This window comes from Rhizophagus irregularis, chromosome 13, assembly GCF_026210795.1.
Source record: "Rhizophagus irregularis chromosome 13, complete sequence".
Classification (NCBI taxonomy): domain Eukaryota; kingdom Fungi; phylum Glomeromycota; class Glomeromycetes; order Glomerales; family Glomeraceae; genus Rhizophagus; species Rhizophagus irregularis.
This window is the reverse complement of record NC_089441.1, coordinates 4,232,698-4,260,110: the sequence shown is the minus strand read 5'-3', so window position 1 is coordinate 4,260,110 and position 27,413 is coordinate 4,232,698. Positions and strand designations below refer to the sequence as shown.

The 27,413-nt window shown below is 26.8% G+C and overlaps 9 protein-coding genes across 9 annotated transcripts; 4 read left to right on the top strand and 5 right to left on the bottom strand.

Moving 5' to 3' along the window:
• The first annotated feature begins 4 nt into the window (after positions 1 to 4).
• On the top strand, positions 5 to 662 carry OCT59_005545 (uncharacterized protein). Its single transcript, XM_025320930.2, has 3 exons — positions 5 to 137; positions 248 to 354; positions 445 to 662. Exons 1-3 carry the CDS (start codon positions 52 to 54, stop codon positions 534 to 536), a joined length of 285 nt encoding a protein of 94 aa, XP_025170203.1. The 5' UTR covers positions 5 to 51; the 3' UTR covers positions 537 to 662.
• OCT59_005544 (uncharacterized protein) lies at positions 591 to 2,357 on the bottom strand (the record flags this gene model as incomplete). Its single annotated transcript, XM_025320929.2, has 8 exons — positions 591 to 903; positions 973 to 1,109; positions 1,188 to 1,368; positions 1,438 to 1,614; positions 1,694 to 1,773; positions 1,852 to 1,911; positions 1,967 to 2,012; positions 2,082 to 2,357. The coding sequence occupies 8 exons, from the start codon at positions 2,355 to 2,357 to the stop codon at positions 682 to 684; spliced, it is 1,179 nt and encodes a 392-aa protein (XP_025170202.1). The 3' UTR covers positions 591 to 681.
• A 1,741-nt stretch (positions 2,358 to 4,098) lies between these two features.
• On the top strand, positions 4,099 to 5,553 carry OCT59_005543 (uncharacterized protein). The gene is made up of 7 exons (XM_025320928.2): positions 4,099 to 4,162; positions 4,222 to 4,330; positions 4,436 to 4,610; positions 4,685 to 4,771; positions 4,849 to 5,041; positions 5,109 to 5,198; positions 5,263 to 5,553. Exons 1-7 carry the CDS (start codon positions 4,108 to 4,110, stop codon positions 5,361 to 5,363), a joined length of 810 nt encoding a protein of 269 aa, XP_025170201.1. The 5' UTR covers positions 4,099 to 4,107; the 3' UTR covers positions 5,364 to 5,553.
• A 468-nt stretch (positions 5,554 to 6,021) lies between these two features.
• On the bottom strand, positions 6,022 to 7,681 carry OCT59_005542 (uncharacterized protein). Its single transcript, XM_025320926.2, has 3 exons — positions 7,480 to 7,681; positions 7,343 to 7,398; positions 6,022 to 7,267 (listed from the first exon to the last, which is right to left on the bottom strand). The coding sequence occupies exons 1-3, from the start codon at positions 7,630 to 7,632 to the stop codon at positions 6,265 to 6,267; spliced, it is 1,212 nt and encodes a 403-aa protein (XP_025170199.1). The 5' UTR covers positions 7,633 to 7,681; the 3' UTR covers positions 6,022 to 6,264.
• A 529-nt stretch (positions 7,682 to 8,210) lies between these two features.
• On the top strand, positions 8,211 to 10,079 carry OCT59_005541 (uncharacterized protein; the record flags this gene model as incomplete). The annotated part of the gene is made up of 6 exons (XM_025327652.2): positions 8,211 to 8,411; positions 8,566 to 8,701; positions 8,776 to 9,067; positions 9,152 to 9,512; positions 9,585 to 9,710; positions 9,785 to 10,079. The coding sequence occupies 6 exons, from the start codon at positions 8,211 to 8,213 to the stop codon at positions 9,971 to 9,973; spliced, it is 1,305 nt and encodes a 434-aa protein (XP_025170198.1). The 3' UTR covers positions 9,974 to 10,079.
• A 584-nt stretch (positions 10,080 to 10,663) lies between these two features.
• Positions 10,664 to 12,313, bottom strand: OCT59_005540 (uncharacterized protein). The gene has a single exon (XM_066138427.1). It carries the CDS (start codon positions 11,836 to 11,838, stop codon positions 11,398 to 11,400), a length of 441 nt encoding a protein of 146 aa, XP_065997560.1. The 5' UTR covers positions 11,839 to 12,313; the 3' UTR covers positions 10,664 to 11,397.
• Positions 12,314 to 15,348: 3,035 nt separating this feature from the next.
• OCT59_005539 (uncharacterized protein) lies at positions 15,349 to 15,831 on the top strand (the record flags this gene model as incomplete). The annotated part of the gene is made up of 2 exons (XM_025327651.2): positions 15,349 to 15,480; positions 15,610 to 15,831. The coding sequence occupies 2 exons, from the start codon at positions 15,349 to 15,351 to the stop codon at positions 15,829 to 15,831; spliced, it is 354 nt and encodes a 117-aa protein (XP_025170196.2).
• A 2,704-nt stretch (positions 15,832 to 18,535) lies between these two features.
• Positions 18,536 to 19,070, bottom strand: OCT59_005538 (uncharacterized protein; the record flags this gene model as incomplete). The annotated part of the gene is made up of 3 exons (XM_066138426.1): positions 18,536 to 18,699; positions 18,766 to 18,837; positions 18,905 to 19,070. 3 exons carry the CDS (start codon positions 19,068 to 19,070, stop codon positions 18,536 to 18,538), a joined length of 402 nt encoding a protein of 133 aa, XP_065997559.1.
• A 2,565-nt stretch (positions 19,071 to 21,635) lies between these two features.
• OCT59_005537 (uncharacterized protein) lies at positions 21,636 to 24,942 on the bottom strand (the record flags this gene model as incomplete). The annotated part of the gene is made up of 9 exons (XM_025320925.2): positions 21,636 to 21,827; positions 21,912 to 22,206; positions 22,285 to 22,394; positions 22,487 to 22,587; positions 22,671 to 23,018; positions 23,108 to 23,131; positions 23,204 to 23,578; positions 23,666 to 24,519; positions 24,596 to 24,942. 9 exons carry the CDS (start codon positions 24,940 to 24,942, stop codon positions 21,636 to 21,638), a joined length of 2,646 nt encoding a protein of 881 aa, XP_025170195.2.
• Between the last annotated feature and the right edge of the window lie 2,471 nt (positions 24,943 to 27,413).

Sequence of the window (27,413 nt, the reverse complement as noted above, 5' to 3'; positions counted from 1 at the left end):
ATGTAATATCATAATTAACCCTTTCCCCGATTTTTTTGTCAAAAAAAAAAAATGTCTTGGAGAAATTTATTATCAAAAAATCTTAAAGAACTTCGTGTTCATTATTGTCAGACTAGTCCTGCCAGCAGTGGTGTTAGGTTAAGATATTAAAATTTATAAAAATTTTATTATTTTGATCGATAATTTTTAATCGAATACAATTCTTATTAAATTGATATAATTGATAATTGATTCTCTTTTTTAACAGAGAATTTATCTCCAAAAATTATGTTTCATTAAAAGAAGCTAATCCAAATTTTCCAATTCTTATCCGTGAAGCGAGTGGTGTAGAAGCAAGATTTTTTGCTCGTTATGGTATGAACAATAAAGTTTTATTAGTATTTTACTTATTTTACTTAATAATTTTATTAATTCCTTTGTTATTATTAATTACTATTATGTTAGATTTTGGTAAAGAAGAAAAGGTCGTATTAAATAATTTGCCTGCTAAAGATGTAGAATCTGAATTAGAAAAACTAGTTAATAAGAGTGTATAAAAATAATGTTTTAAAAACAAAAAAAAAAAATTTTAATTAAACTTGACACATTATTTATTATTATTGTTTCATTTCATAATTAGTAGAAATATAAGCTAGAATTGAATTTCATAATTTACCTATTTATTTTGTTATTCTAAATGTTCTAGTGCCCTTTTTTTATTACAACATTATTTTCATCAACTTCTATGTAATTCCTTCCGTTACTATGTATATCAGCTAAATAAGCTGGTAATGGAGGTTCGGCAATTCCTGCCATAATCATTTTCTTTATTCCCTCAATCACATTTGTTCCTTCAAAGAGAACTGTCATAGATAACGGTGTCGATTGATCATCATTATTGGACGTATGTAAAGGAGTTGATAACTAAAAAAAGACAAAGTTATGAATTTAAATTTATATAAAAAAGTAAAATATACGTAATTAATTTTTCACCTTGATTTCAACCATGTCAAGTGATGGCTGTTCATTTGGACCGAAATTATCATTTGCCGCAGTGTCTCTTTGCTTCAAAAGTAAAATGTTATCTTCATCCATCATATCTTCAAATTGGTCGATATTTTCAGGTATATCTGAAATATTTATAATTTCTGATTAATTTTAGGAGAAATCCAGCTTGAACAGTTCAATAAATTAAATAAAAAGGTTACCATCTTTCTTTGGTTTTTTGGATGGAAATAATAGTGGATTATCATCAACTTGATTTAACCGGTAGCGGCTGTACGTGCCTTGGGATTGTCGATGTAATAATAATTTTTCAAGAGAATCCGCATATTTACCTTTCAAATCACACTCCTCAATTTCATTACATACAAAGGTTTTTAAAAGTCCCTAAAATGCAACATGTTTTTTAATATCATTTTTGATAATAAAGAATTTAAAAATTACAGAGTCGCATACCTGCATTATAAATTCCTTGTGTTCACGTTTAATATTGCTACATAATAAATGTTCAGAATTGGTAAAATAAATCACGTAAATGATGTTAGAACTAACAGGAAGGGTATTCGGAGGAACTCCATCGTGAATGCTAATCCGTATCCACCAATTTTTTTCAAATTCTTCGATGTATAAATGCTAAAAAACATTTATAAACTTTTTTAAAAAGAAAAACAGTTATTATTCATAAAAAAGTGCGTCATTTCAAATATCTTACAGTTTTGAAGAATGGCGAAAGTTGTGTCAAAAGTGACGAATTAAGCTCTGAAGTCTTCCGATATTCTTTTTTCCTCAATCCTAAAATTTAACCCTAATGATTATTTATATATCAAAATTATTTATTACGATCAACGAGAGAAAATAAACTTTATATACCATTTTCCCAACATAGTTTCAATGCTTTCCAATGTTTGAGACTAGAATGATCATGATAATCTGTTGAAATGTTAATAAATTAAAGAATTTTTGGGCAATTTACAAACACACGTACATTTCATGTCAAGCTGAGCAATTTGTTTATAATTCAATCCGTTTTTCTACAAATATCCGTATAAAAAAGCTTAATACTACAAGTAAATATAAATATCTATTTATAAGGTACACACCCAATCCTCAAGAAATATTTTATCAACCATATTCTTTTTACTAGAAATTATTTCATAATTATGTAAGAGTCGCTTTACTTGTTGTCCATTGGTATTATCATAGTTTTCTTCGTCTTCAGAAGTATCTTCAATTTTTGGGCGCGCCATTGGGTCTTGCAGCCATTTCCGTATAATATCGAGTAAAGAGTCTTTTGTATGACGGTTTATAACACGACGAAGAGAGGCATTTGGCGCAATAATAGTTGTATCGTTGCGAATGAAGGAGTGAAGGGGCATGTTCTAGTTGGAATTGTAATTTATTTGAACGACAGATTTAAAAAAACGACGCGTATCTCATTATCACTAATATCACATGATCGAATTATAACTACCAATCTGTGCGACAATCAATTTTTAAAGAGCGTTTATCTCACAGCATAGAAGTTGGGTTATATTATCGTTATTCCAAAACTGACGAGTACCAGTAAACGTTAAATCAGAAATTGTTTGTCTGAAAAATATCCTCTCCATCACAAGTAAAACCATTCTCCAGTCTAGTCATGGATGTGTCAACATGACAAAGCCAACTAAGGAACAGGATGTCGAGACTATTACTTTTCTACTTAAGATCAACAAGTATCTAGATGATCATTTGATATGAATAAAGCTTATCCTAAGGCTTTCTTGAAACCTGATATGTTCTTACACGGAAATTCTATCAAGGTATGTACAAGGATAAATGTGGCTCGAACTTTTTCTGTATAATACACAAATACTTACTTAAATCTTATAATACTAATTATAGTTATCAATTTATATTTCTCATCAAATATAATTAATTTAATGGTGATTCATTACTTTACACCATTGGTTGAATTGTTAACAATTTAACAATTCGGCGATATATTGACCGATGGCCAGGTGTGGAAAATTCTAAAATTCAATTTCAAAATGTCAACATAGATTTGCATTTTATATAAACACCACCCAAAGAACGCAATTATATATCATAAATAATTATTGCTACCAGTGAGTTGTAATATATTATCTTCAACGTTAAAGTATGATTTCAAAAACTCAAAGTCTTTACTGAGAAGAAATTTCTTGAGAAGATAAACGACATTGCTGAGTTTATGTCATGTTATGACCCACCCAACGAAGGCGTTTTCCACTGTTACAGAGAATGCACTAATATTAATCACCGCTGGAGTCTTGATTCTGCTGACAATGGAAAGAAATTGGTGATTTTAGAAAATAAGTATTCAGAACGTGATGCAACAACTAAACTTTTAAGACCACAATTATATAAACGAACAAGGCACTAGTAAAAAAATTACTAAGTTGATTATAATTTAATTTTTGTCTTGTTCATAAACTGGACCTATACAGGAACTATGAAGAGGAATTTTGTTTATTTATTGCATTGATTTTATCGGAAGTAGAAAGGAAAAGATGATATTAACTTTCATGTAAAATATTTAATAATATCCTACTTTTTATGTATAAAAATTTTCTTTTGCGTTAATAAAGATGATATCGCGTGATTGTAATTTAACATCAATACAATTTTGTTTTTTTTTGATGCATATTTATTACGCTAAGTTAAAAAATATGAGCGAATCTTTATTAACTTCTACATATTTTCGAAAAAAATGTACTACTTAAAAAATCTACTCCATGTTAATATATAATTTGTAATATTGGATAAAATGTAAAAAACATGACAAAATTAGAATCATCGAATGTTCTTTATTATTATATATGAAAGAAGAGGCTAGCCGGGATGAATGGGTATCAAACATGTAAAGGAATGAAATAATGTCTGGCATCTGGGCATAATAAAATAAGCAAAACTAAAGGAATGCAACATGCCTCAAAGAAATCAAAGATGAGCATTGATAATGAGGGAGAAATTGAGGAATGTAAAAAAAAACGAAATTTTACGGACAAATTTATTGTTACACAGATTGTTCTGCGATCACATGAAAGATCGAATTTTATATGAATCTATGAACATAATGAACTGAGAAATCAAATTTGCGAAAGTATGACCTCTAGTTTAAAGATCCTTCTTGATAAAGAAAAGGTTGACGCTTTTAGGGGTAGGTACCTTTGTTAAGCAAAAAAACGCGTTTAAATTTTTATCTGAAAGACTTTTTAGTGTTAGTGCTATATATGAGCGATTTCACGAAAGAAAACGTGATTATGGTTATCAACGAAAGAGAAATTAAGTTGCTTTATGAAGAAGCAAACAAAGGGAAAGTCTTTGGGTAATTTATTCAAAAAATTATTTTTTTATCTAATTTTCAATGAAAGTTTTTAATAAAACACGTAATATAATATATATAATGCCTCTTATAAATTTATTCAAATAGAACATTGAAAGATATTAAAGAGATTAGTTCTATAAACATAATCAACGATAGAAATCATTTTATATTAAAATTTCAAATCCTTCGTTTATTACAAGCGTTAGAAGCTATGGACAATAAATCCAATGTTAAAATGGAACTTAAAATAATAGGGGAAACTACAATCCTTTTATTCGAGGTAATTTACTTTTTTTTTGTTTAATTTTGATCTAACTAAAATATTATATATTGATTATATTAAAATAATCTTAGACGAATTGTGATGAAAAATCGGCGTCAAAATTTAAAGTAGAGATTGTGGGCGATAATCGTTATAGACAAAATCCTCCACCAATCAGTGTAATATACAAATTTAAATTTTATTTTTAATTTATTTATCCGTTGTATTTATAAAATGTTTCTTCTTTAAAATTTAGCGGAGAGCGATAAAATTTAATGATAGTGATTTATACAAACTTCTAAAAATGGCTAGATTATTTTCAAAAATCAAAGATAACCTGCTTGTATCAGTTCAACATAATACAAATCACCATATTTTCAAAATCAAATATTCTCTTGATACAGGAAGTAAAATGTGCCATCAAGTTAAATACAGAAGGAAAGATCAAAGTAAGAATCTATTGTTATACGAATTAATTATTGAGAGATATTATTCAAACTCTTTTATTTCATAAAGACGACGTACGATCATCGGATGTTACAGCAGTCAAATCACGACTGTTTGCTACGTTCTTTAAACTTGCGAATCTAGGGAACGTATCATGCTGTAAGTTATTTATCTTTTTGAATTCTTATTTGATCATATTAATAAGACATATATTTCTTTTTAGTTGTTAAACAACATGAATACATTCTATTAGAAGCTGAGAATTTGAATGATGAAAATATAGGAATAAAGGTTTATTTGAAAGGGTTATCAGAAGTGTATTGATGTAAGCATTAGCATAGGATAGAATAATTAGCAATTAAATGTACTAATACGCGACCCTCGGAACATTTCTAAGTTTCTAACCACTGTTGGGAATATTTCCTTCAAGTTTTAAATATATATTTTAGTTTTATAATTTAATTGTAAAAATTTGTAAATAAAAATAATGCGCGTGATATAGGCAAACAATTGTACTTCTCTGACTAAGTATGTCCGTCATTTTAAATTGACATTATCGAATTTTTGACGCGACGCGATTGCTATCAGACGTGAACACAATTGACGACCTGATATCTGACTCTAACAATTTTTCTTTCAAACTTATTTTCTTTATTAAAGGATAAAAAAATGTCATTTGGTAGACCACCAAATATTTCTACATTCAAACCAACACCACCAGAAAAGGGAAGTTTTCCTTTAGATCATGAAGGTATTTTATTTATTATTATGAAAATATATATATTATTTAGTAAATAAATATGGTTTAAATAAAAAGGTGAATGCAAACAATTTGTTAAAGAATATCTTGAATGTTTGAAAAAAAATCAAGGAAATAATGGAAATTGTAGACATCTATCAAAAACCTATTTAAAATGTAGAATGGATAAGTAAGAAATTATTTAATTTATACTTTTTTTTTAAAAAAAAAACCTTTCATTTAAAATGTGACCAATTTAAAGCTTTCTTTTAATGACTTTTTTTTAAAAAAATTTAATGTTAATTATTAGAGGACTAATGACACCTGAAGAAATGAAAAATTTAGGATTTCAAGATGATGAAATAAAAAGGACTGAAGAGAAATAAAAATCTCTTACTTTTTTTTTTTAAAAAAAAGTTAAGTAAAATAAAGATATTACAAAAATTACATTAGATAATATTCTAGTAATTACTCTATTATCTATCTCTAACTAAAATAAAGTTTTCTAATTTCATCCCTAATACTTGCCCAACTTAATAATACAAAAGCTAATAATATACAAAAACTACCGACCACAGTACTTACAGTTATCGGTGTATTAATAACAATTAAATCAGCCCAAGCAACAATTGGAATAGTTAACATAATACCAATAGCAGCAAATAAAGGGGAAGTTAATGCTATCACTAACATAAAACTTGCATTAAAAAATACTCCTGCTATTGCAATTAATAGTATAAAGCCGAATGTTCCTGAATCAGGTAATTCAAATAATTCAATACCAGTAAAATGTAATAATGGTATCGGTATCCAAAGAAAAAGAAAAGTATGCACTCCTATTAATCCTGTTATTGTATTTGCAAATAAAAAAGACGGTGTTGGAGGACTACCTAATTTCTTATAAAGCACTTGATATAATCCATACATGAGAGCACCAAAACATGCTAATAAATCTCCCATCACTATAACAATAGTATTATTATTAAAATGTCCATTATCATTGTTTTCTTTACCAAAAAATGTCATAATTACTACTCCTGTAATACTTAAAAATGTCGCTATAATTTTTTCTACTTTGATTGACTCACTTAATAAAATTATTGAAAATACATAAGCCCAAAAACAACTCGTGTTATATATTGCCGTTAATTTAGCCATTGTGGTTAAGTTTACGGCAATATACCAAATATATCCTGATATACATATACCACAAGCGAATAGTAATGATATCTTTAGAATATAAATTATTACTGATCTATAATACCTGGATGTTAAAATTTGAGTTATAGATGTATCGTCAATCGAATAATTATTATGATCAACTTCTTCCACTGCTTGATTTCTTGTTAAAACTGAATAATACGTTGGTTTAATTGTACCAAATAGTTCAACTCCAACATCAAGAAATTCTACTAAATATTGAAGTGGATTCAGTCTAAACATAAATTGAAGCGGTAATATTATCATATAACAACTATGTGCTACCCATCTATTTAATGAATTTCTTTTAATTAAATTTTTTAATAAAAAAAGACAATATAATAAAATTATTACTATAACTTACAGAATGAAATATGGTTTATGAAATTTAATTCCTGTTTGTACAAATTGTGCTAGTTCCTATTTGAAAAAGGAAGGTAATCTGTTAAAAAATTTTAATTAACAAGATTTCAAGATTAAAAATATAATATCTTTTATTACCGTTTGTATAACAAACGATGCGATACCAATACATAATATGCTTAGACCTAAAGTATTATACGTTTTACGAACAGGAACAAAATTATTATCATCTTCAATAGATTGTCCATTTTCTTCATTTACAGCCTGTGAAGATGATTGTATTGACGCCATATTTATTTAAGAAGAAAATTTTCGAGACTGACTTTTCATCCTTTTAGTTGTACTAGATGTTAAGTGAGTATTGAACTAATATCACATGATAAACTTGTGTAATGTTTACATTGATAAAAAAAATCTGTATCAGTTGTTCTTATAATGCAGGCCAGCAACTATAAACAAAAGCTTTTTATTAAGCTTTTGAAAAAAATTGCTAAAATCAGGATTGTTAAAAAACGAATTCCTAAGCTGGAATGATGGATATAATCCGGATAATCCGTTAAATTAATTAAATTAATGTCTTAACAAAAAAAGATTTCCTTAGCAAAACAACCAATGAACGGTTTTAATCAATCAGACTGATAGCAAACGGATAAACAGTTTTACAAGAAATGTGATAACGTGATTTAATTACCGAAACCTTTACATTGACACATGTTTGCATATTTTCGTGAAACTAAACGCGAAAAATTTTAATGTTACACCATCATGCGGTATAAAATCCCATTAGTAATGTGAAAAAGAAAGAAATAAAGAGTCATTCATTTTTACTCTTGTTTTTCATAAACGTTTTTAAAATTTAAGTTTAAGAAATGGCAACATCTCTTTTTCAATCGATATTTCATCCAAGTGAAATTGTAGCTTTAATTCAATATAAGTTTCTTAAGTCTTCACCTATTCATGTAATTCCTCCTGAACAAAAAGCAAAAATTCGCTGTTATGAATTTTTAAACAAAACTTCTAGGTCATTTGCTGCTGTTATTCAAGAATTGGACGATGAAATTAGAGACGCCGTAAGTTAATTTATTGGTTCCCGAATTACGTAGTTCCTGATAAGTTACTAAAAATTTTTTTGAGAATAACTTATTTGTAATCAACAATCCTGCCTTATTCGCCATTGATAAAAGTTAACGAATGCCTTTTTTAAATAATCTCGAAAAATTTTAGGTTTGTATATTTTATCTAGTGTTACGTGGGCTTGATACCATTGAAGATGATATGTCGATTCCTATTGAAAAGAAAGAACCTTTATTGAGAGATTTTCATAAAACAATTTATAAGAAAGGATGGACTTTTGACGAAAGTAAGAATATTTAATAATTATTATTTTCTTAAGCTTTTAAACAAATTCTCAATGAATAATTTTAATTTGTATAGACGGTCCGGATGAAAAAGATCGGCAATTACTTGTGGAATTTGATGTCGTAATTGAAGAATTTTTAGGTTTGAGAAAAAAGTTTCAGAATGTTATTGCAGATATTGCTGATAAGATGGGAAATGGTATGGCTGATTATGCAAAGGATGCAGCATATAATAAATATGGAGTTATGACAAATAAAGATTTTGATTTATATTGTCATTATGTTGCTGGATTGGTTGGAATCGGTTTAAGTAGTTTATTTAGTACAAGTGGATTGGAAAAACCGGAGTTAGCTAAAGAAACCGAACTGTGGGTCTTCTCTCTTCTTTTTCATTTTTCTTCTTTCTAACTGTAATTTAACTTCTAAGTTCCACCCTCTTTTTGCAATTTCAGCTCGAATTTGATGGGATTGTTTTTACAAAAAACGAATATTATAAGAGATTACTTGGAAGATCTATTAGTAAATCGTAGATTTTGGCCAAAAGAAATTTGGACAAAATATGTTGACGATTTAGCGGATTTTAGAAAACCAGGATATGAAAAGAAAGCAGTTGATTGTTTATCAACAATGATATTAAATGCTTTACAACATGCTCCTGAATGTTTAACTTATATGAATAAAATACAGAATAAAAGTATATTTAGTTTTTGTGCTATACCTCAGGTAATGGCTATTGCTACTTTAGCTTTATTATTTAAAAATTATAACGTTTATCATTCAGTCGTTAAAATTCGTAAAGGTGAAACTGTTAAGGTGAGAGATATACCTATATTAAATCAGAAGATTTTGTTTTGAAATTTACACTTATTTTAAAATTTTATTTAGTTGATTCTAAAATGTACGAATATTTATGAAGTCGCAAATATCTTTCGCTATTATTCAAAAGTCATTATTCAAAAGAATGATAGTAAAGATCCAAATTTTATGAAAATTAGTGTAGCATGTGGAAAGGTAAATTTACTTCACATTATTTAAATTTCTTTTATTATGAAAATTTCTAATTCTTTCCTTTTTATATATTAAAGATCGAACAGTGGTGTCAAACAAACTTACCAGATATAGATTCATATTCATCATCTCAGCAAGACAATAATGATATAGTGATTTTCCTTATCGGATTTATTCTATCGGCTTTTGCTGCTTATTTATTATATTATGTAAATCAGGAACACTTAGATTATAAAGGAAGAGAAACTTTAGATGTTTTTGATTAATTTTAGAAAAAATATTGTATATTAATATTTTATTTGTTTATTTGTATAAATAATATCACTTCTAAACTTTTAATAAATGTTGTATTTTATTTTCTCATCTATTATCAGATTCTATCTTCTGGGAAGGACCATCTTAATCATTTCTTGGCTTTATTAATAATGAAGTGTATATTTTAATGCTATTAATGCAGATTTACAATCATTTACTCTAAATATTAACTAGGAAGTATAATATTTTTTTTGTTTAATTTCCTTTTATCATGGCCAAATCAACAGTTTGGAATAAAAGGTAGTTCGTCAAATCCATGTATGGCATAGCCTGAATTGAAATTATAACGCTCCTTATATAAGGATACCATTTGGAAAGGTATCTCCTGCCCATGGTAACAATAATCGTCTGATTATACTCTCACAACTTATTTCATATTGAAGTGTGTTACAACCAAGCCTGAACGCGTGTAACTATCTATAGTACCGGGAATTTAAACCAAAGGAAATAATTATAATAGCACTCATTTTTATATTCTTATTAGTTTGCATAACTGTACTTTATAGAATAGATTTTAATATATCATAAAACATATCATATAACGCGTGCTCGCATCTTGCCTCGCAAGACACGTTCGATCAATTCTTCAAGATATTTAGTTTGTAAATTAAAAGCTACTTGGTCAAAAAAATATTTTTTTTTTTGTATTGATTAAATGTAAATATATTATTAATAGATGATATGGCAATTAATACCTGTTTGCCTTATGTATAGTATCCCCCTCTTTTTTCTGAAAAAAATCATTTAAACATTCTAATTTTAGGCGACACATGTAAATAATTTTTTGAATATACTGAATATACTACAAGTTTTCAAAACAGTTCATTTATAATAAAAAATTTCGTCCACCTCCGGGTACAGCGTCAACTGACCACCTAAAATTTGCAAGATACCCTGGCCCGCATTATACGGTATCATATAGTTGCCAATCTATACTCATTTTATTAATAAGGTTTTTATTTAATAATGTGATTTTTTCGTGGAATAATAAAAAAAGTGAGACCTAAAACCCCACTTAGATAAAATAAATCGCATCCTATATGAAAGTTGTGATCGAATATGAAATCTGACTCCTCCTCCTCCTAACAACAATCCACCAGAGACGACATGGCTACTGTTGCAGTAGGACTACCTACATTTGACTTGGATGATGACCTTAAGCGGTATATCTCGCTGTTTTTGGGTTATCTCAATGGTCTTGGTACCCATTGAACTCGATAAGTAAATGCGCAGTAACGGTTATATATCATGTATCACGGGAACAAATAATTGCATATTTTATATTTATAACAACGTGATTAAAGACATCAAGCTATATAATCTTCCGGCAATAATTAATTCTTGCGTTTTTTACTACCTTTTCCCACCTCTTATACTACTCTTTCTTCATGATGTCTTTAAGCGCATCTAAAAATTTTAGATGATCCCCTTGAAAAATTTTTGATGCATCCTTGTAATTAATAATTCCGATTAATTGTTTCTGTTTTGAGCGGTTTCTTAGATCATACGAATGATTGTTTGTAACAAATGATCCCTGACAGAAATCAGCTGGGTAAGCAATTAATAAGCCAATTGAACCATCACATTTCTCACATCTTTGTTTTATCTTATTAATGATAGGTTTATTTGATTTCTCATCAAGAATTACTCCATTCTTGTCCTGATAAAACATTTCTGGATGAATTGTACTAAGGGCCCCTGCAATTGTGTGAAGGGAATAGCATAACTTAATCTGTACAAAAACGGGAACTGTGACTTTTTCAAATTTAACAAAAAAAATGATGTTGGGACCACAGTGATCGTTGGTATGATTCATTGAAGAATTTATCCAATGTGTAATTCGGGGTTGTTGCCACTTGTGGTGCAATGCTGAAGGATTTGAACAATCTTCAGTGATCCTTTACAGGAGGAAGGCAATCTCCATTCTTAGAAGTATTGGCAAACATTAGTATATTACTTATACCATTCTCACCATTAAATAATCTCTCAAATTCCTCAGGCAAGTATTTTTGCCATAATACACCACATGCACTTAGATAACAATATGAGGATATTATCTGATAGAGATTTACTGTCTAATTACAACCAGCAACAATGCTTTACAAAAAATCAATTTTTTGAAATATTATTACAAATCTAAATACAGTGGCTTTTAAAATAATTATGCAATTATTTTATAAAATTTTTAAAATATATCAAAATATATATGAAATATTTTTGAAATTAATATATTAAAATAATATTACATTACAATAATAAAAATATTAAAAAATCATTGTGATATTATTTTGAATTATTTTTATAGAATTAGATACAGTATAATTACAAAATAATATAATAACAAAAGTATAATAAAAGTATTTTGATATATTAAACATATCTCAAAAAAAAATCATTTTTAGCAAAATAGCAAAAGACTCATAATATAAATGATTAAAGAATAAAGATTTTTCTTCTATACATACAGAAGACAATAAATCATTAAATTTTTCTAGGACATAGATTAAGAGGAGAGGTTCCTCTTTAAGAAAAAGCAGTTTCATACTGAATTTACTTTTTTAATAAACTACTGAATGTGCTGCAGAAAAAAAAAAAAAAATTAAACTGAAAGCTGAAATGTTAAAGAATCAGGATTTATTAAGAATAGAGAAAAATTAGTTAAAATAAAAAAAATAAAAAGAACAAAAAAATGAAATAAAAAAATGAAAAAAGATGTACTTTTGAACTGAAAACTGAAATGCTAAAAAATTGAAATTTAAGTTAGAATCTAAAAACAAAAAAAAATTAATTAAAACAAAAAGAATAAAAAGAACAAAGAAACAAAACAAAAAAATAAAAAAAAAGACATTCTTTTAAACTAAAGAGCTGAAATGTTAAAAAACTAAAATCTAAAAAAAAATAAAATAAAATAAAATAAAAATAAAAAAAGAAAACAAAAAATAAAAATCCACCTGAAATTCTAAAATACTAAAATTGCAAAAGAGTTAAAACTTAAAACCTAAGATGAAATGAAATTAGAATGAAATTAAAGAACAAAGAATTTTTTTCATTTAAAATTTTTTTTATTTTAATTTACTTTTTTTTTTTCTTATCAACTATTTCTTTTGTTTAAAAAAAACTAATTATTTTGTTTTTTTCTTTTATTAGCCATTCCTTTTATTTAAAAAAAAACATTTTTTTTATTTTTTCCCTTATTATCCATTCTTTTTGTTTAAAAAAAATTTTTTTTTTTGTTTTTCTCTTATTGGCCATTTTTTTGTTTAAAAAATATACTTTTTTTATTGGCTGGCTGGAATTAAACATATATGCAACAAAATATAAATAATAAACTGATAAAAAAGAATTTTCAGTTCAAGAAAAATAAGAAATATATGAAAAATCTTTACTTTTAAGTTAAAAATTCATTGGAAAAGTATGATATTAAATTAAAAAAAGAAGAAATGTCTAACTCTTTTTTCACTTTATTTACTTTATTTATTAAACTTTTCTAAAATTCTACAATTAGTTTCTTCAAGATTTTATTATAATTTTATTATAATTTTAGTAAGATTTTAGCAGTTTTAACATTTATAATAAGTTTTATCAGATTTTACTTTATTTTCTCTAGAATTTTGCTAACTTTTTTAATAAAACTTTTATATAGCTTTGGTAAAGTTTTACTATTTTAGCATTTCATTAACTTGCAAAAACCCTTTAGTTTTTCAGAAACCTTAATTAAAATTACTACTAATGTTATTATTACTTCATTCTATTTTTCTAGACTTTGAAAAAATTGTAAAAACTTAAAGCCTTAGAGATAATAATTTCTACTATGTTGAATTGAGAGATAATCATATTACAAAATTAAACCAAATAAAACCTTATGTTTACCAAATAGTAGTGTTTTGTATAAATCAAATTTCTCCTCTGAAATTCAATTTGGTTTGAATTTAATTCAGACTCAATTCAACCTTCAAAAATTATTATCTCAGAATCTAGTGATCCAATTTCGATGATTTTTTTTTAATCGATAAGTCTAATTGCCCTGATCAAAATAAAAAAAAAGATCATTAAAATCAGACCGCTAAATCAAAAGATATTTGCAAAATACGTTTTTATTATTCAAAAATAATCAGGATCATACCATGTTATGAATCGATTCATGCAGAACACTACCAAGTAATAATATTTAATAATATTAAAATTTTATATTTATTAAATAATAAAAAAATAAATACTTAATAGTTAATAATATTAAGTATTTAAAAAATTAAATATTTTTTTAATATTTTAAATTAATATTTGTAAATACTTTTTCAATATATCTTATATTCAATAAGTACTATTAATAAATATTTTAGTAAATATTATAATAGAACCCTGCCTACTATTAATAGATGTACTGTAAAAAATTTTAACTTTTATATGAAACCTTACTTTAAAATTTGCTTAAATTCTATTGGTTAATTAGTTAAAAAGAATTTTTAACAAATTTATATATAAATCTTACTGGATAATTTATCTTAGAAGTGAGGTCCTATTGTGATGCAATTTATTTAATAAAATCCAAAAAAAGCATAGTAATTAACTTGAATAGAAAGTGAGTAATTTTTCAGACTACTTATCATTAGAATAAATTAAGGAAAGATTGGATTTGTATAATGTAATTAATACATCTAATAAACAGATCTTAACTAATGTAATGATTATATTTTACACCCATCCTACTAAAATTAAATTTGTATATATCTAAACCTAGATCTATATACTTAAGTATATTCTAAAAAAAGCTGAATTTCTTTCCAAAAGTAGTAAGCCATTTCTTTTTAGCTATTTATGCAATTTAGGATTAGTATTTGCTGGTATAATGCATAGTATAAAGAATTTATCAAAAGGCTAATACTTTTCCAATGAAACATTAAGATACAATTCTAACAACCATCTAAAAGATATACTATAATCAATATATAAAAAAAAGGCAACCTTATAATTAAGTAAGACTATTCTACATTTTCAATGAAAACTAATTATATAGATAGATGGTCCTTCTAGGACTGATCTGATTAGATATCATTTATTAATCATTAAAGTGCTGTGCAAATTTTATTATTTTTTTTGTTTAGAGATATAATATATAAATACAACTCTAAAATGGTAACTGATTAAAAGTATTCATCTGATAGTATATCTGGTGAGCAGAAAGTTATTAGATATATGAAGAAATTAATCCAGATATTATTTGAATTAAACAAGTAAAATGTAGAAGTATATAGTGCACTTTCTGGAGAAATTAGAGCACTAGAAAAAAAAATTGGAAGATTATCATTCCTGGCTTAAACTATTTGCTATGGAGCATTGTAATTGTGACAAAGATTCCATAAATAGTTCAACTGAGAAATCTGAGGATTTTGAAGAAATGGTATCAAATGATTCTAATTATATGCCATTAAAAAAGAAAACTAGCATTATAGTAAATAAAGTAAGGTGTATGAGGAAAATTATCTCGGTAATAAGATGATGAATCTTAGAAGGAGCAGACAAATAGTCTGAAGCAGTGAATATAGTTTATTTTTTATGTTTGAATATTATATGCCATAATAAAATGAAGTGCATAATTGAAGAAAAATTTTCCATTAAAGCATCAATTGACTTTGGTGGCAATATAAATGGTATTAGCCAAAAAATTATTAATGAGCTGGATCTTACATACCACAATGAAAGTAATAGTGCTGAATTACAAACTCCACTTGCGTCCTATTCTATATTAGGAAAGTTTAAATTTCGTCTAGCTTTAATGTTGACGAGAAACATAAAAGTACTGAACGTCTGAACACACTGAATTCATGATTCTTGGGTCAGATTGGCCTGATCATTACCCTGATTTAATTTTGGGAATGTCATGGTCGCAAAAAAATAATGCAACTATTGATACGTGTAATTTATTACTTACTATAGATGATAACTTTGCGATTCCATTCAAAGGAGTAAAATATGAACCTACACAGAATAACGAGCCAGATCAGTGATCTTCAGCAATGTGATCGATCATACATAAGTTATTTTTTTGCGGATATGTCACATAATTTTTTATAAAAATATAAATGATCTATTGGTAAAATGCCAGATGGAGGCTATGATGAATTTATCAAAGAATATGGATTGAAATATAAATGGGGTAATGAAAGGAATCCCGATGAGTAAAGATACTGGGACAATCTTTTTTGCACAATAAAAACCTATTGGGAGACAAGGCAGTTAGAGGTGTTGAAGAGAGAAAGCGCTTAAGCAATTATTTTTTGATCAGAGATCTTCAGGATAGGACAGTAAAATAATTTTTTGAAAAATATATCCCTGAAGTCTTTTTTCAAATATTTAGAGAAAAAAGTGATATTGAGTCTGATAAAATTGCCATATTGTCTGCATGAACTTCGAAGGGAATATGGCCGGATGGTATTGAGAAGTTCTGATGTAGATTGTTTATTCAAGGTGAAGAATCAATAGTGGATTACTGATTAAAGGCGAAGAAATGTAATGATATTGTCAAACTCTGCAAAGATCATTTTAGAAGTGAATTTTATAGTGGATTAACACCAAAGGAAGATGTATTGCAAAAAATGATTATTATCATGAATTGGTAGAAGTGCTTATTCAGGCGGAAAAAGAATCAGTGACTGATAGTATAACTGGGATTAAAAATTATATCAGTCAGTCCAGCATTGCTAATAATCTGAATGCAATACTTATCGAGAGGACAACTAACCCGAATCCGGAGCAGTGATCTTCAGCTCGGAAGATTTTTTTGCTGAGTCACAAATTGTTAATTTTTGCATATATATATTCGAAAGAAAACATAAACAAATGTGAAAAAAATGTGATAGGAGGTCTACATGCAACACAGGACCTACCCTATAAGTTAATAGTGACGACAAAACCATATGTTATGAAAGACTGAGAACTTCGCAATTCCAAGATCGCTAGGCGTTAGTCTAACTTTGAGTCTTTCCAGTAGATCTCCATGAAAAAATTATGATGATTTCACATACATGTGCCTTCATAGTTTTCTTGGCATCATACGATAATATTAATCACGCTCCTTATCTCCTTTCCTCCTTTTTCAGCAAGATATAAGCATGTTGAAACTAGTGGAAGTTCAGTCAACTTTTCCGCAAAAACCTCCGCAAAAATTAATGCCTGAAGTTATGCTTGCATGAGAGCGAAATTTTCTCACTATGGGCCTTGTATTTAGGAAAGCAAGATGTCAACCACTGAAAATGACAATAACGATATTATCAGCCTAATCCTCCGCTTCCGTAATAGTCAGCATCGGCACACCTAAGATTTCGGAAGTTAGAGAAAAGGAAAGCCTCTTTAAGCTAACACAGCAGGAAGGGTGTGTTGACACCCGCATTTTTTTTTATCTTTGTATTGCAAAATCACCAACCCGAAGACAAACATGAAAATTTAAAATTGTGCAATATAAATACTTAAAAATATACAACATGATAAAAAAAATGTACAATATTATACTTAAAAATGTATAAATAAAAACTTGCAATTTATTATTCAATCAATGCTCTTTTTGAGGGTACTTAAATCGATTAACATAAAAAATAAAATCTTGCGCATTTTCACAATTTTTTTATGTATAATTTGCACATAAAAAATTTCCTGATGATTTCAATCGATAAAATTTAATAAAGGTTTCATTAAAATGATAAGTGTGGGTAATTTCTATAGTATAAACTCCGTGCAGATCATTTCACTCCGACCAGTGAAAAAATCTTGGAAATCTGTTCAAGAGAAGGACTCTACCGTTTTACTTATACGGGAATTGTCTTCTGATACCACTCGAATTTCTGAAATTAAGGAAAGGAAAGGCCTTCATAGAGAATCTGCGCTAGAAGTCGAAGCAACCCGAACCTTTTTTTGATCTGTATTTAAATTTTGTATGGTGCCACAATACTGCCACAATTCACAACCTTCTGAATTTTGATCCAAAATCTAGACTCACAATTCTAGGGAAAAAAATTTTTTGTAATAATAAAGAATCTATGTATATAATTTTAAGAATATCTTCGTTTATTCTTTTAGCAAAGTTACCAAATTGTCAGCAATCATGTTTGCACAATGCGAAAAAATTTGCATTTTGTTACTATATTTTATTCATACAAGCAATGACAACGTCTCTACATTATTCTATACTAATGCTAGATCTATAGATTTACATTATTTTATACTATTACTAGAGATAGTTGCTGTAAAAATTATTTAGAAAACTTACATATAATGCGTGATCTTCAATTTTAAAGAAGGCAATTGCTCTAAACGATGTAATAATATCAAACGATCAAATCTTGGTAAAATTAGTACATACAAAAAAGCAAATTTATGGATTAAATCCCAATTTGAGTAGGAGGACTTAATCGCAATTCATTTTCTCTATATTCTCGTATACATTTCTTTCAATATACCTTAAAAGGTTTAGGTCATTCAGACTGTTGAGCATTTTGCTTAGGTAATATGTCAGAGATGGGTTAGTTTAGAATTTTTATTACGATATTTATTGTTCTTGTATATGGTAGGTCGGTCACTGGCGGGAGTATGAGACGAGCGCACCTTCCCGGTCTTCTGGTGATTGTTGGGATAAATCTTAGACATACTTCCAATCTTCCATTGGCAGAGTTACATCCGCCGGTTCCTTTAAAATGTTAAAAAGTTATGTGACTTTATTTTAACTAATCAAGTAGAACATTAATAGACTTACCAGTAACATTACTAAACGATCCGGAGCTAACGCCAATTTTATGAGCTTCTCTTTTCATATATTCTAAAGATGCTAAAAATTTAACAGATAGGTTTCAATTTATTGAGATTTTGAAATGTTCTATGATGATTATAAATACCTAATATTTCAAACGGTTCTCCCGCTTCTTCCCACTCTTTCAATGCGGTTATATTAATAAATCTTTTATTTCTGTCCTCAAAAAACTCCTTAATTTCTGGCTTTTGTAATAATTCCAAAGCTCTTTCGTGTCGTAAAGACAACAGTTCATCTGACATATCTGACATATTGATAGTTTTTCGCGTTAAAAATATTAAAGTTTAAAAAAGTTAAATGAGTCACAAAATATAATGATATAACTGATTATATATGACTTTTTGTGTAACTTAAATATGGGTAGTCTTTACCAGTGGAGTACCTCATTCCCAATTATCAGTCATGTTTAATGCCATTATTAACATGAGGCTTATTTTCTGGAATGCTCACGCAACTAACTGCAAACTCTTATAAACATTGTTAATTTTTAACCCTATTCGTATATAACTAATATAACCTTTTCTTTTACAGGGATTTCGTTTGTTTTTGATACGTCCAAGATTAGACACTAGAAAGTCTGGGGCAGTCACTACTGGTAACCAAACTTCCATTATGATAACTGTTATTTATCATTGTATCTACTTTTTAAATTCAGATCGTGGCGTCTTGACTTTCATAAAAAAACTAAAGGGGAGTACGAGGCCCAGAGACTAGTCAATGATGAAATCAGGAAAGAGCTTCCAAAGGAGGTAACTAAACCTACGTTTCGTAAGAAACAGAAAGAGCTCGAAAAATTTATGATCTTTTCCGTCGCATCGGATATTATAAGATACAACGAATAAGATCATTCTCGGCTTTGACTATTGTTAAATTAGGTTGGGATAAAATCGATTATGTGGTAAGAGAAATTAGCCGTTAGCTTCGTTAGCTTGATATATCACGTGATCCCGTTTTGGTAGTGCATGACCTCGAGGTCACGGCCTCTGTCTTTGTACTGCACCAAGTATTTACTATTAATTTTTGGGTTTTATTGAATAAGCAGAGAATAAAATAATAGATATAAAAAATATTTTAATTTTTAAAGAGGAGTTATTAGTTTGTAATTTATTTAGAATAGTAATTTAATTTTAATAATGGGTACAAATTTTTATTCCTAATTAATAGAATGGTAGTATTTATTTTAACAAATAATAAATTATCTTTGCTTTTTTTTCTTCGCAACAAATTACTTTTTTATCAATCGTCCGATTAATAAATGATATAAATATACTATATATTATCTCTTAGATATCACATATTATCACGTATAAAGTGATATAAACGCATTTGTGGCCGTTTCCAATACAAATCCAAATTCACATCAACAAAACCTTTGATGTTTTTAAGTCAAAGTCACAGGAGTGCGTATAGCAACTGTGTAAAATGGAAAAGATTACCAATTAAATGCTTTCGGCTAATCGTTTTATTTTCAGTTTCACATCATGCTATTATTATTAACCAATATGGTCATATGGGTAAAGCTTTATTATACGATACGATATACAGAAAAGACATCATTGTTTTTTAGATAGATTACAAATGCACTTATATGCAGAAAATATAATTCACTGAGATTGTGAATACGACCAAATCAATGGCTATTTTTTGGTAGATGTTCATCTCAAAGAAAACGGTGTCACCATAATCCCTGCCTATTTAAAACTCAATTTTTGCATTATTAAAAGAAAATATCCGAACAGCATTTAAAAAACTTAATTTCTATGCAAAAAACAACGAAATAATGTAAAACCTGAAATGGTCGATAAAATCTGCTATTTAACTACGAGTTCATTAAGCCCCTGGTAAGGACCTTCTGTTGTAGGATAAATGCCAAAAAGCTGGGCAAAAAAAGTTTTTTTCCCTTAGACTAACCTACTGTGCCTCAAAATTTTAAGGCACAGTTGTTGCTACTTTTCCAAAAATTCCAAACCGGCTAAGGACCTGACGAGACCGATTTACTTTTGATTTGTAGATCCTGCAAAGAATGGTTTGTATGTTGTTTTAATATCTTTAGGTTTTATTATTTAATGTTTTAATTATTTTTTTTTAATGAACTTAATATTATTGTAATTTTTCGAATCTTTAAGATGCAAACCCTCCTATTACTTTGGTTTGATAACTGATATATTGGTTACTTCCTTTTTATTAGCTATCCATTATGTTTTTCTAAAGATTATCCATATATATATATATTTTTTCAAGAGAGAGTTCAGTTCTCAATATTTGTACTTACAATAATAACAAAATAACATTATGCTATAAATATAATTCTGTAAAGTTATTTTTAAAGAAAGAAGTTTGAGAGAAAGTTTGAGGAAATATATATTTGTAAAAAATCGAGACTAATAATAAAATAGACTCTTGACCAGTGGCTTATTATGTACCGTACTTCGAAAAAAATTAATTTATCAGTAAAAAAATTTATGTGCGTGAAAATTCTCATCACGAGCATTTATTAAAAAAAGATTAAAAAAAGTGAATTACTGGTCGTACAGTTGACCAATAGTAAAAAAAAGTACTGATAATTTTACATCGTACTAGTTTAACCTGAAAATCTTCAACATTGGATATATTATCAATATTCATATTTCACTTTACTGCTTAGAAGAAGAAAATTAATTGTACAACAAAGATATAATTATATATCAAAATTCAACTGTCATTATAGATAAAATTTATCATATCAGATATACTCATCCTATGAGTAACCATAAATTAACTCCGCAGCAAAAGTTATTTTTAATAATAATAATCTAATTCGATTATCGATAGTGAAATTAATCGATTAACACCTCAGGTAAATCAGATTCATTGCTATCTTTTGGTTCCTTCTTTTTATGTATAAAATATAACCCAGAAATGAGATTGTAAGTTCTTGATAATACGTCACTTGCAACCAATATAGAGCTTGTAATTAAGCTTAAAAGCGGAATTGTACTATAGGTAATTACGTTCATTCTGTATAGAATCTATATAATAAATGATTCTGTTAAACATCATCGATACCTCAGTTTAGACAAATTTGCGTATTTAAATATATGCATATATATTACCTGAATTGTTAACTGTGGTATGTCCTCAATAAATAAATTAGCAGTCGTACCGTAAAATATCTTTTTTTGAGTTTTTAATGATAATGATGAATTAAATAATTCGAATCCACCGAACCTTGAGTTCAATATACTCAAGGCACCTACATCGGCAGATGATAAAATTGTGAAAATTGATGCTAATTTAGCGTTCCCTATAAACCATTCTAAAAATTTCTCATTGTTTTTTAATTCGTATGTAAATAATTTAAATGCTGAAATTACGTTGAAAATGATTGATACTGCTAAAACAATTACACTAAATGAGAAAGATAATACATGTACATGTTAGATATTAATGAATTTAATATATCCGACTTAAAGATAAAATCCTTACCTTGGGATGTATAATTTTTCTACATCATGACCATTCTTGACAATAAATAGAATATCCATCGTTAAATCAAACCAAATCATTACAGCCTGAATTAATGCAAAATTGTTACCCTACAAATAAATGGATTTGATATATTAATTAATTAGTATAATAATTACGACTGAGTTTCTCTTAGATTGAATTTTTCATAAATTTTGTCTACCTCCGAATTTCTTCTTCTAGCCCATAAATAAATCAAACAAAAAATAAGCAGTGCTATGCCTAAACCCAATAATATAAATTTATTTTCTTCCCATATATTTGCTAATAATAATAATGCATACTTTTTGTTAGTTGAATGCTGATAGTTAACTATTAGATGAAAATATTCTCATTTTAAAACTTACATGCTTGAACAAACCCATATTCTTGATCAATAAGATTAGAAAGATTTAAAGGCAATACGATTTCTTTATTTTTTATAATTGTATTTAAATCATTTATGATACTCTCAACATTTGGTTCATATTTATCTTGAGTTGATAAAATTTTAAATTCAATCAAAAGTTGGTCCTTTTTTCGCGTATCAGGTAGCAATTTTCCCGACATTCGAAATCTTGATTGGTTGATTGGAATGCTATCACATAGCTGATTTTGTAATGCGTTCTTAAAATCGTCTTTTTCGGCTGATGAAGAAAAATTGTTATAATAACTTGTTCCAAATGTTGTAAGTTGTAATGTTCCCGTTGTAGACTCTAGTTAGTGAAAAATGCATAATTATATTATTTTAATGTGTTCGTTATAAGTACAGTACATACGTAATAAACTTACGCATGTTATTTACCTGCTATTTTATTTGGTTCGGTTACTGAATCAAAATGTGTTAATAAAAAATCCTGCTTCTTATAAAGATAATGCCAGCAAATAAAATTTTTCTTACATTGGTTAGTAGTCACCTTCCAAAATCCTTTATTAATTCCGGATAATGGTTCTTCAATAGAGAAAGATCTAACAAATCCATTATCAACAACAATCATATAATTACTATTTGGTCTATTGAATGTACTTTGTAGGATTTGACAAGATAAAGCATTACCACCGTCTTGTAGTTCGCAAAGATCCGACATCACTGGATAAGTTTGTCTAATATTAAATATGGGTTGGTTATCATTTTTTAACTCATAAATCGTGATTTTTCCAGTTGATTTTATTACTTTAATGGAAAATGTTATTTTTACATTCAATATTTCATTTTTATTAATTTGTTGATTCAACGATGGTATAAGTGATGTGATTAACGGGTTTTGAAATTGGGCTTTAGAAAAAAGGTACATCATTATTAAATTAAGCGTGAGTAAATATAGTGTTTGCTATAACAAATTACAAAATCGAAATGACTTACCTTTGTTAAGTTCTTGAGGCGTCTCAAATGTTGCAAGTGACCAACCAATACTACTATTATCAAGCAACATCCAAGCCGTATTATTAATTGAAAGTACACCACTTCTATATATATTACCCGAATTTTTATAAATTTCAGGTATATCCAATTCCCTAATATTATTCCCATTCTCATCATAAATATAGCCAACATTGATGTTATTTATACTATTAACTAGAATGTATCCTCCATATAAAAAAGGTATCAATGTGCTCTCATCACTAACTATTATATTTGAATTTTCACTGCCAAAATTTTTCAAGTTTTCGATTTTAATTACTGAACCAGCAGTTGAAAAAAGTATCGATTTATATAAAGTCCCATTTGCATGCAAAATTCTAATAAAACAAACATTATTTTGAGCATTAAAACTGGCTTGACATTCATCTACTTTTAAAATAACGCCGAGCATAGTATTGATTTCGAACAAAATTACTGGTTCAAAAGTTTGTATCAAATCTTCCTTAAATGTTAATATGGAAATCTGCGCAGTGGCTTTTTCGTAAAAAACTGGTGCATCAGAATAGCTAGTACTACCATTTCTTAAAGTGGTTGAATATACAATAGCTTGGCGTCCGTCAATAGTATTAAAAATTTTAACTTGACTTATCATGTAGTCTTTATCTATTATGATGGAACTGTTCACCACCTCTAAGAAACTGGTGATGTCATTTTTGAATTCAAATCTTTTCCAATAAAAATAATCACCTTCGGGAACGCCCAGTGCAATTAAAAAACTTGGCTTTTCTATTTCAATTCCTTTGATATCAATATCATTATTATCATCCCGATTTGTAGGTCCAAAAAATATATTACTAACATGTATATAACGTAAAATTTAAGTTTATTCTTTTTAAGCATTCATTATTCAAAAAAGAAAATTGTTCTTACTTTAAAATAATATTACCATTCCAATCTATAATATCTCCATATTGATCGAAATCTTTCCCATACAAATAAAGAAAATAGTTTTTTGTTAATGGGTATGTTCTAATATTGTTGTACCCGTTTCGGAGATATTTTTCACGATCAATCTCAGCAGATGAATCATTTGGAAAAACAAATAATATTTTGTCCCATCCGTAAAGCATATAAGTTCCGTCATCATATGTCCTAACATCTAATATTAGTTCCATATTTGTTACATCCTTGGATGTTTTAATTATTTCATAAGAGAAGACACTCGAACATGAAATGTATAATACGAAAATTAGAGTCAAGTATAATGATTTTTTCATTTTTGATGAATGAAGATAATCCATAAAAACGATTAAAAATTCATTTTTTTTTTTCAATTGAATAATTACAAACAAATACACATGCACCAGAACGTCTGTATTCATGTTTTGCAGTTTTAAACAATACATTTGCATTTTGTGATCTATTACACAGTATCCATGCAGTGTATGTGTGATAATTATGTAAACAAGAAAATTCTATTGTCAGTTTTGCAACAAACAAATCATAATATGATTAGACCTATAATATCTTGCGCTTCTTTGATAAGTCATCACTGTTTAAACAATATTCTTTTTAAATAGAAAGATTGTTAAAAACAAAGTTTTTTTTTAATGATATTTGGGATTATATGATCTAGGCCGGGCTTTGGCTTGGACCCAAAAGTTATGTACTGTATATAAATTATAAAGACGATGCAGCCAACTATTAGTTGTACGTATTTTTTCAGAGCCGGAATTACAATAATGCCAGTTTGTATCTTACATTATCTATAAAAGGAAAATTTTATATAAATATTTGTGCAAACCCCAGTTCAGACATATTGGAATTATTAGTCTTTACTAGCATTACCAGTATTGCTTATTTTGATCTTTAAATATAATTTTACTTTTTAGTTTTTGTTAAACAAAATAGCTTACAAAGATATAATCTAGCATAATTATTCCAAAAATAAAAATAAAATGTAAATATATAAGTTTCCTAATAAAATATATAATAAATGCTAATTTATTTTATAAATTATTATAATAATATAAAATATTGTAATATTTTTAATCTAAATAATTAAAAAATAAATTACTAAAAAATTTAAATAACCATATATATTTAACTTCAAATATTTAATTTTTATCTAAAGTTTAATAATTAAATATTTAAATTTGCTAATTAAAAGTAATTATAATTAATAGAATTAAATAAATACAGTTTACCCTCCTTATAGCAAATTTTTATATAATGAATAATTTGCTATAATAAAGAAAAATTTAAATACAGATTTTTTATATATAATAAAATGATCTTCAGTATAGTGAATTTCTCATTATAATAAATTTTAATCTCCAGCCCATAGGATTTATTATAGTGAAGATAAACTGTGTAGTTTAATATAGAATTTCAGTAGATTATAGTAAATTATATACTTTTACATAAAAAGTTTAGGATTACTTTATTTTTAATTATATTAAATAAAAATTTATTTAAGTTTTTTTTTTAAAAAAAATTCTTTACATTATAATTTCTTAAATAAATATAAAAAATTATTTTATTGATGTTTGATATTTACAAATTATATAATACAAGATTTTTTTCTTAATGATAAATTTTTAACTTTTCAACTAGAGTGATTATAATAAAAATAAATATAAAATTAAATAATTAGGTAAAAATAAGATTATTAAGGTTGCAGGCGAAACCTTATAGTAAATGTGAAACTTGACAAAACTATATTAAAATATTAATAAAAATTTGGGGAAACTTGACTATAAAAATTATATGAAATGACAAAACTATAATAAACTCTTATAAAAAAATTGACGAAACTGAGGTTTAGACGTTTTGCTAAATTCAAAAACCAGTTTAGCCTGCAACTTTAAAGATTATATTTCAAATTTCATAAAAATCAAATTAGTAATTATTGAAAAATTAATAATTAAAAATTAACAATAAATTATTAATTTAATTTCTTAATAACTAGTTAACTACTAATTCAATTTTTATGAAGTTTTTCAAGTGTGCCTGAACATTCTCATTGCACAGCGGGAGTGGAGGACTTTCCTTATTTGTATCTTGTACTGTTACGATGTTAACATAAAGTTTCAACCAGATATACTATAAATAAAAAAAAAAAAATTTTTATAAAGTTTGAAATATAATTTTTAGTTATTGTTAATTAAACTATTAAAATTTTATATTTATTTTACTGTAACTGCTTTAGTTAAAAAGTTAAATTTTACTATTAAATAAAAATTTATTTTATATGATTTATAAATGCAAATATAATAATTTTTATATTTATTTAAAAAAGAAATAATTTATTATCACATTAGAAATATAAACTTTTATGTTTATTATTGCTATTTTAAGAAAGTAATATATAAACAAATTAATCAATATAAATAATTTACAAAAATAAAAATAGTGATGTGGTTTTAGCTAATATTTAATTAATGCTAAGAAAATAATTAGAAGTATTTTAATTAAGTTCAAAAAAATATTTGAATTGTTTTAGTTTCAGAAATGTAGTTATAGTTAAATGGTTTCATTACTGATTATTTTCTTTTATTTCTTATTTATTTTTTTTTATTTTTGTTTTATTTTTTTTAGTTTAAATGGTGTTATTTGATACCAATATGCCAAAACATTTTTATTATACAAAAAGAGTAAAAAGTCTTTTAAATTTTGTAGTTAAATATGATTTTATATAAATTTAATAAAAGTTTTGATCAGCTATATTTGATATACTTGAAATACA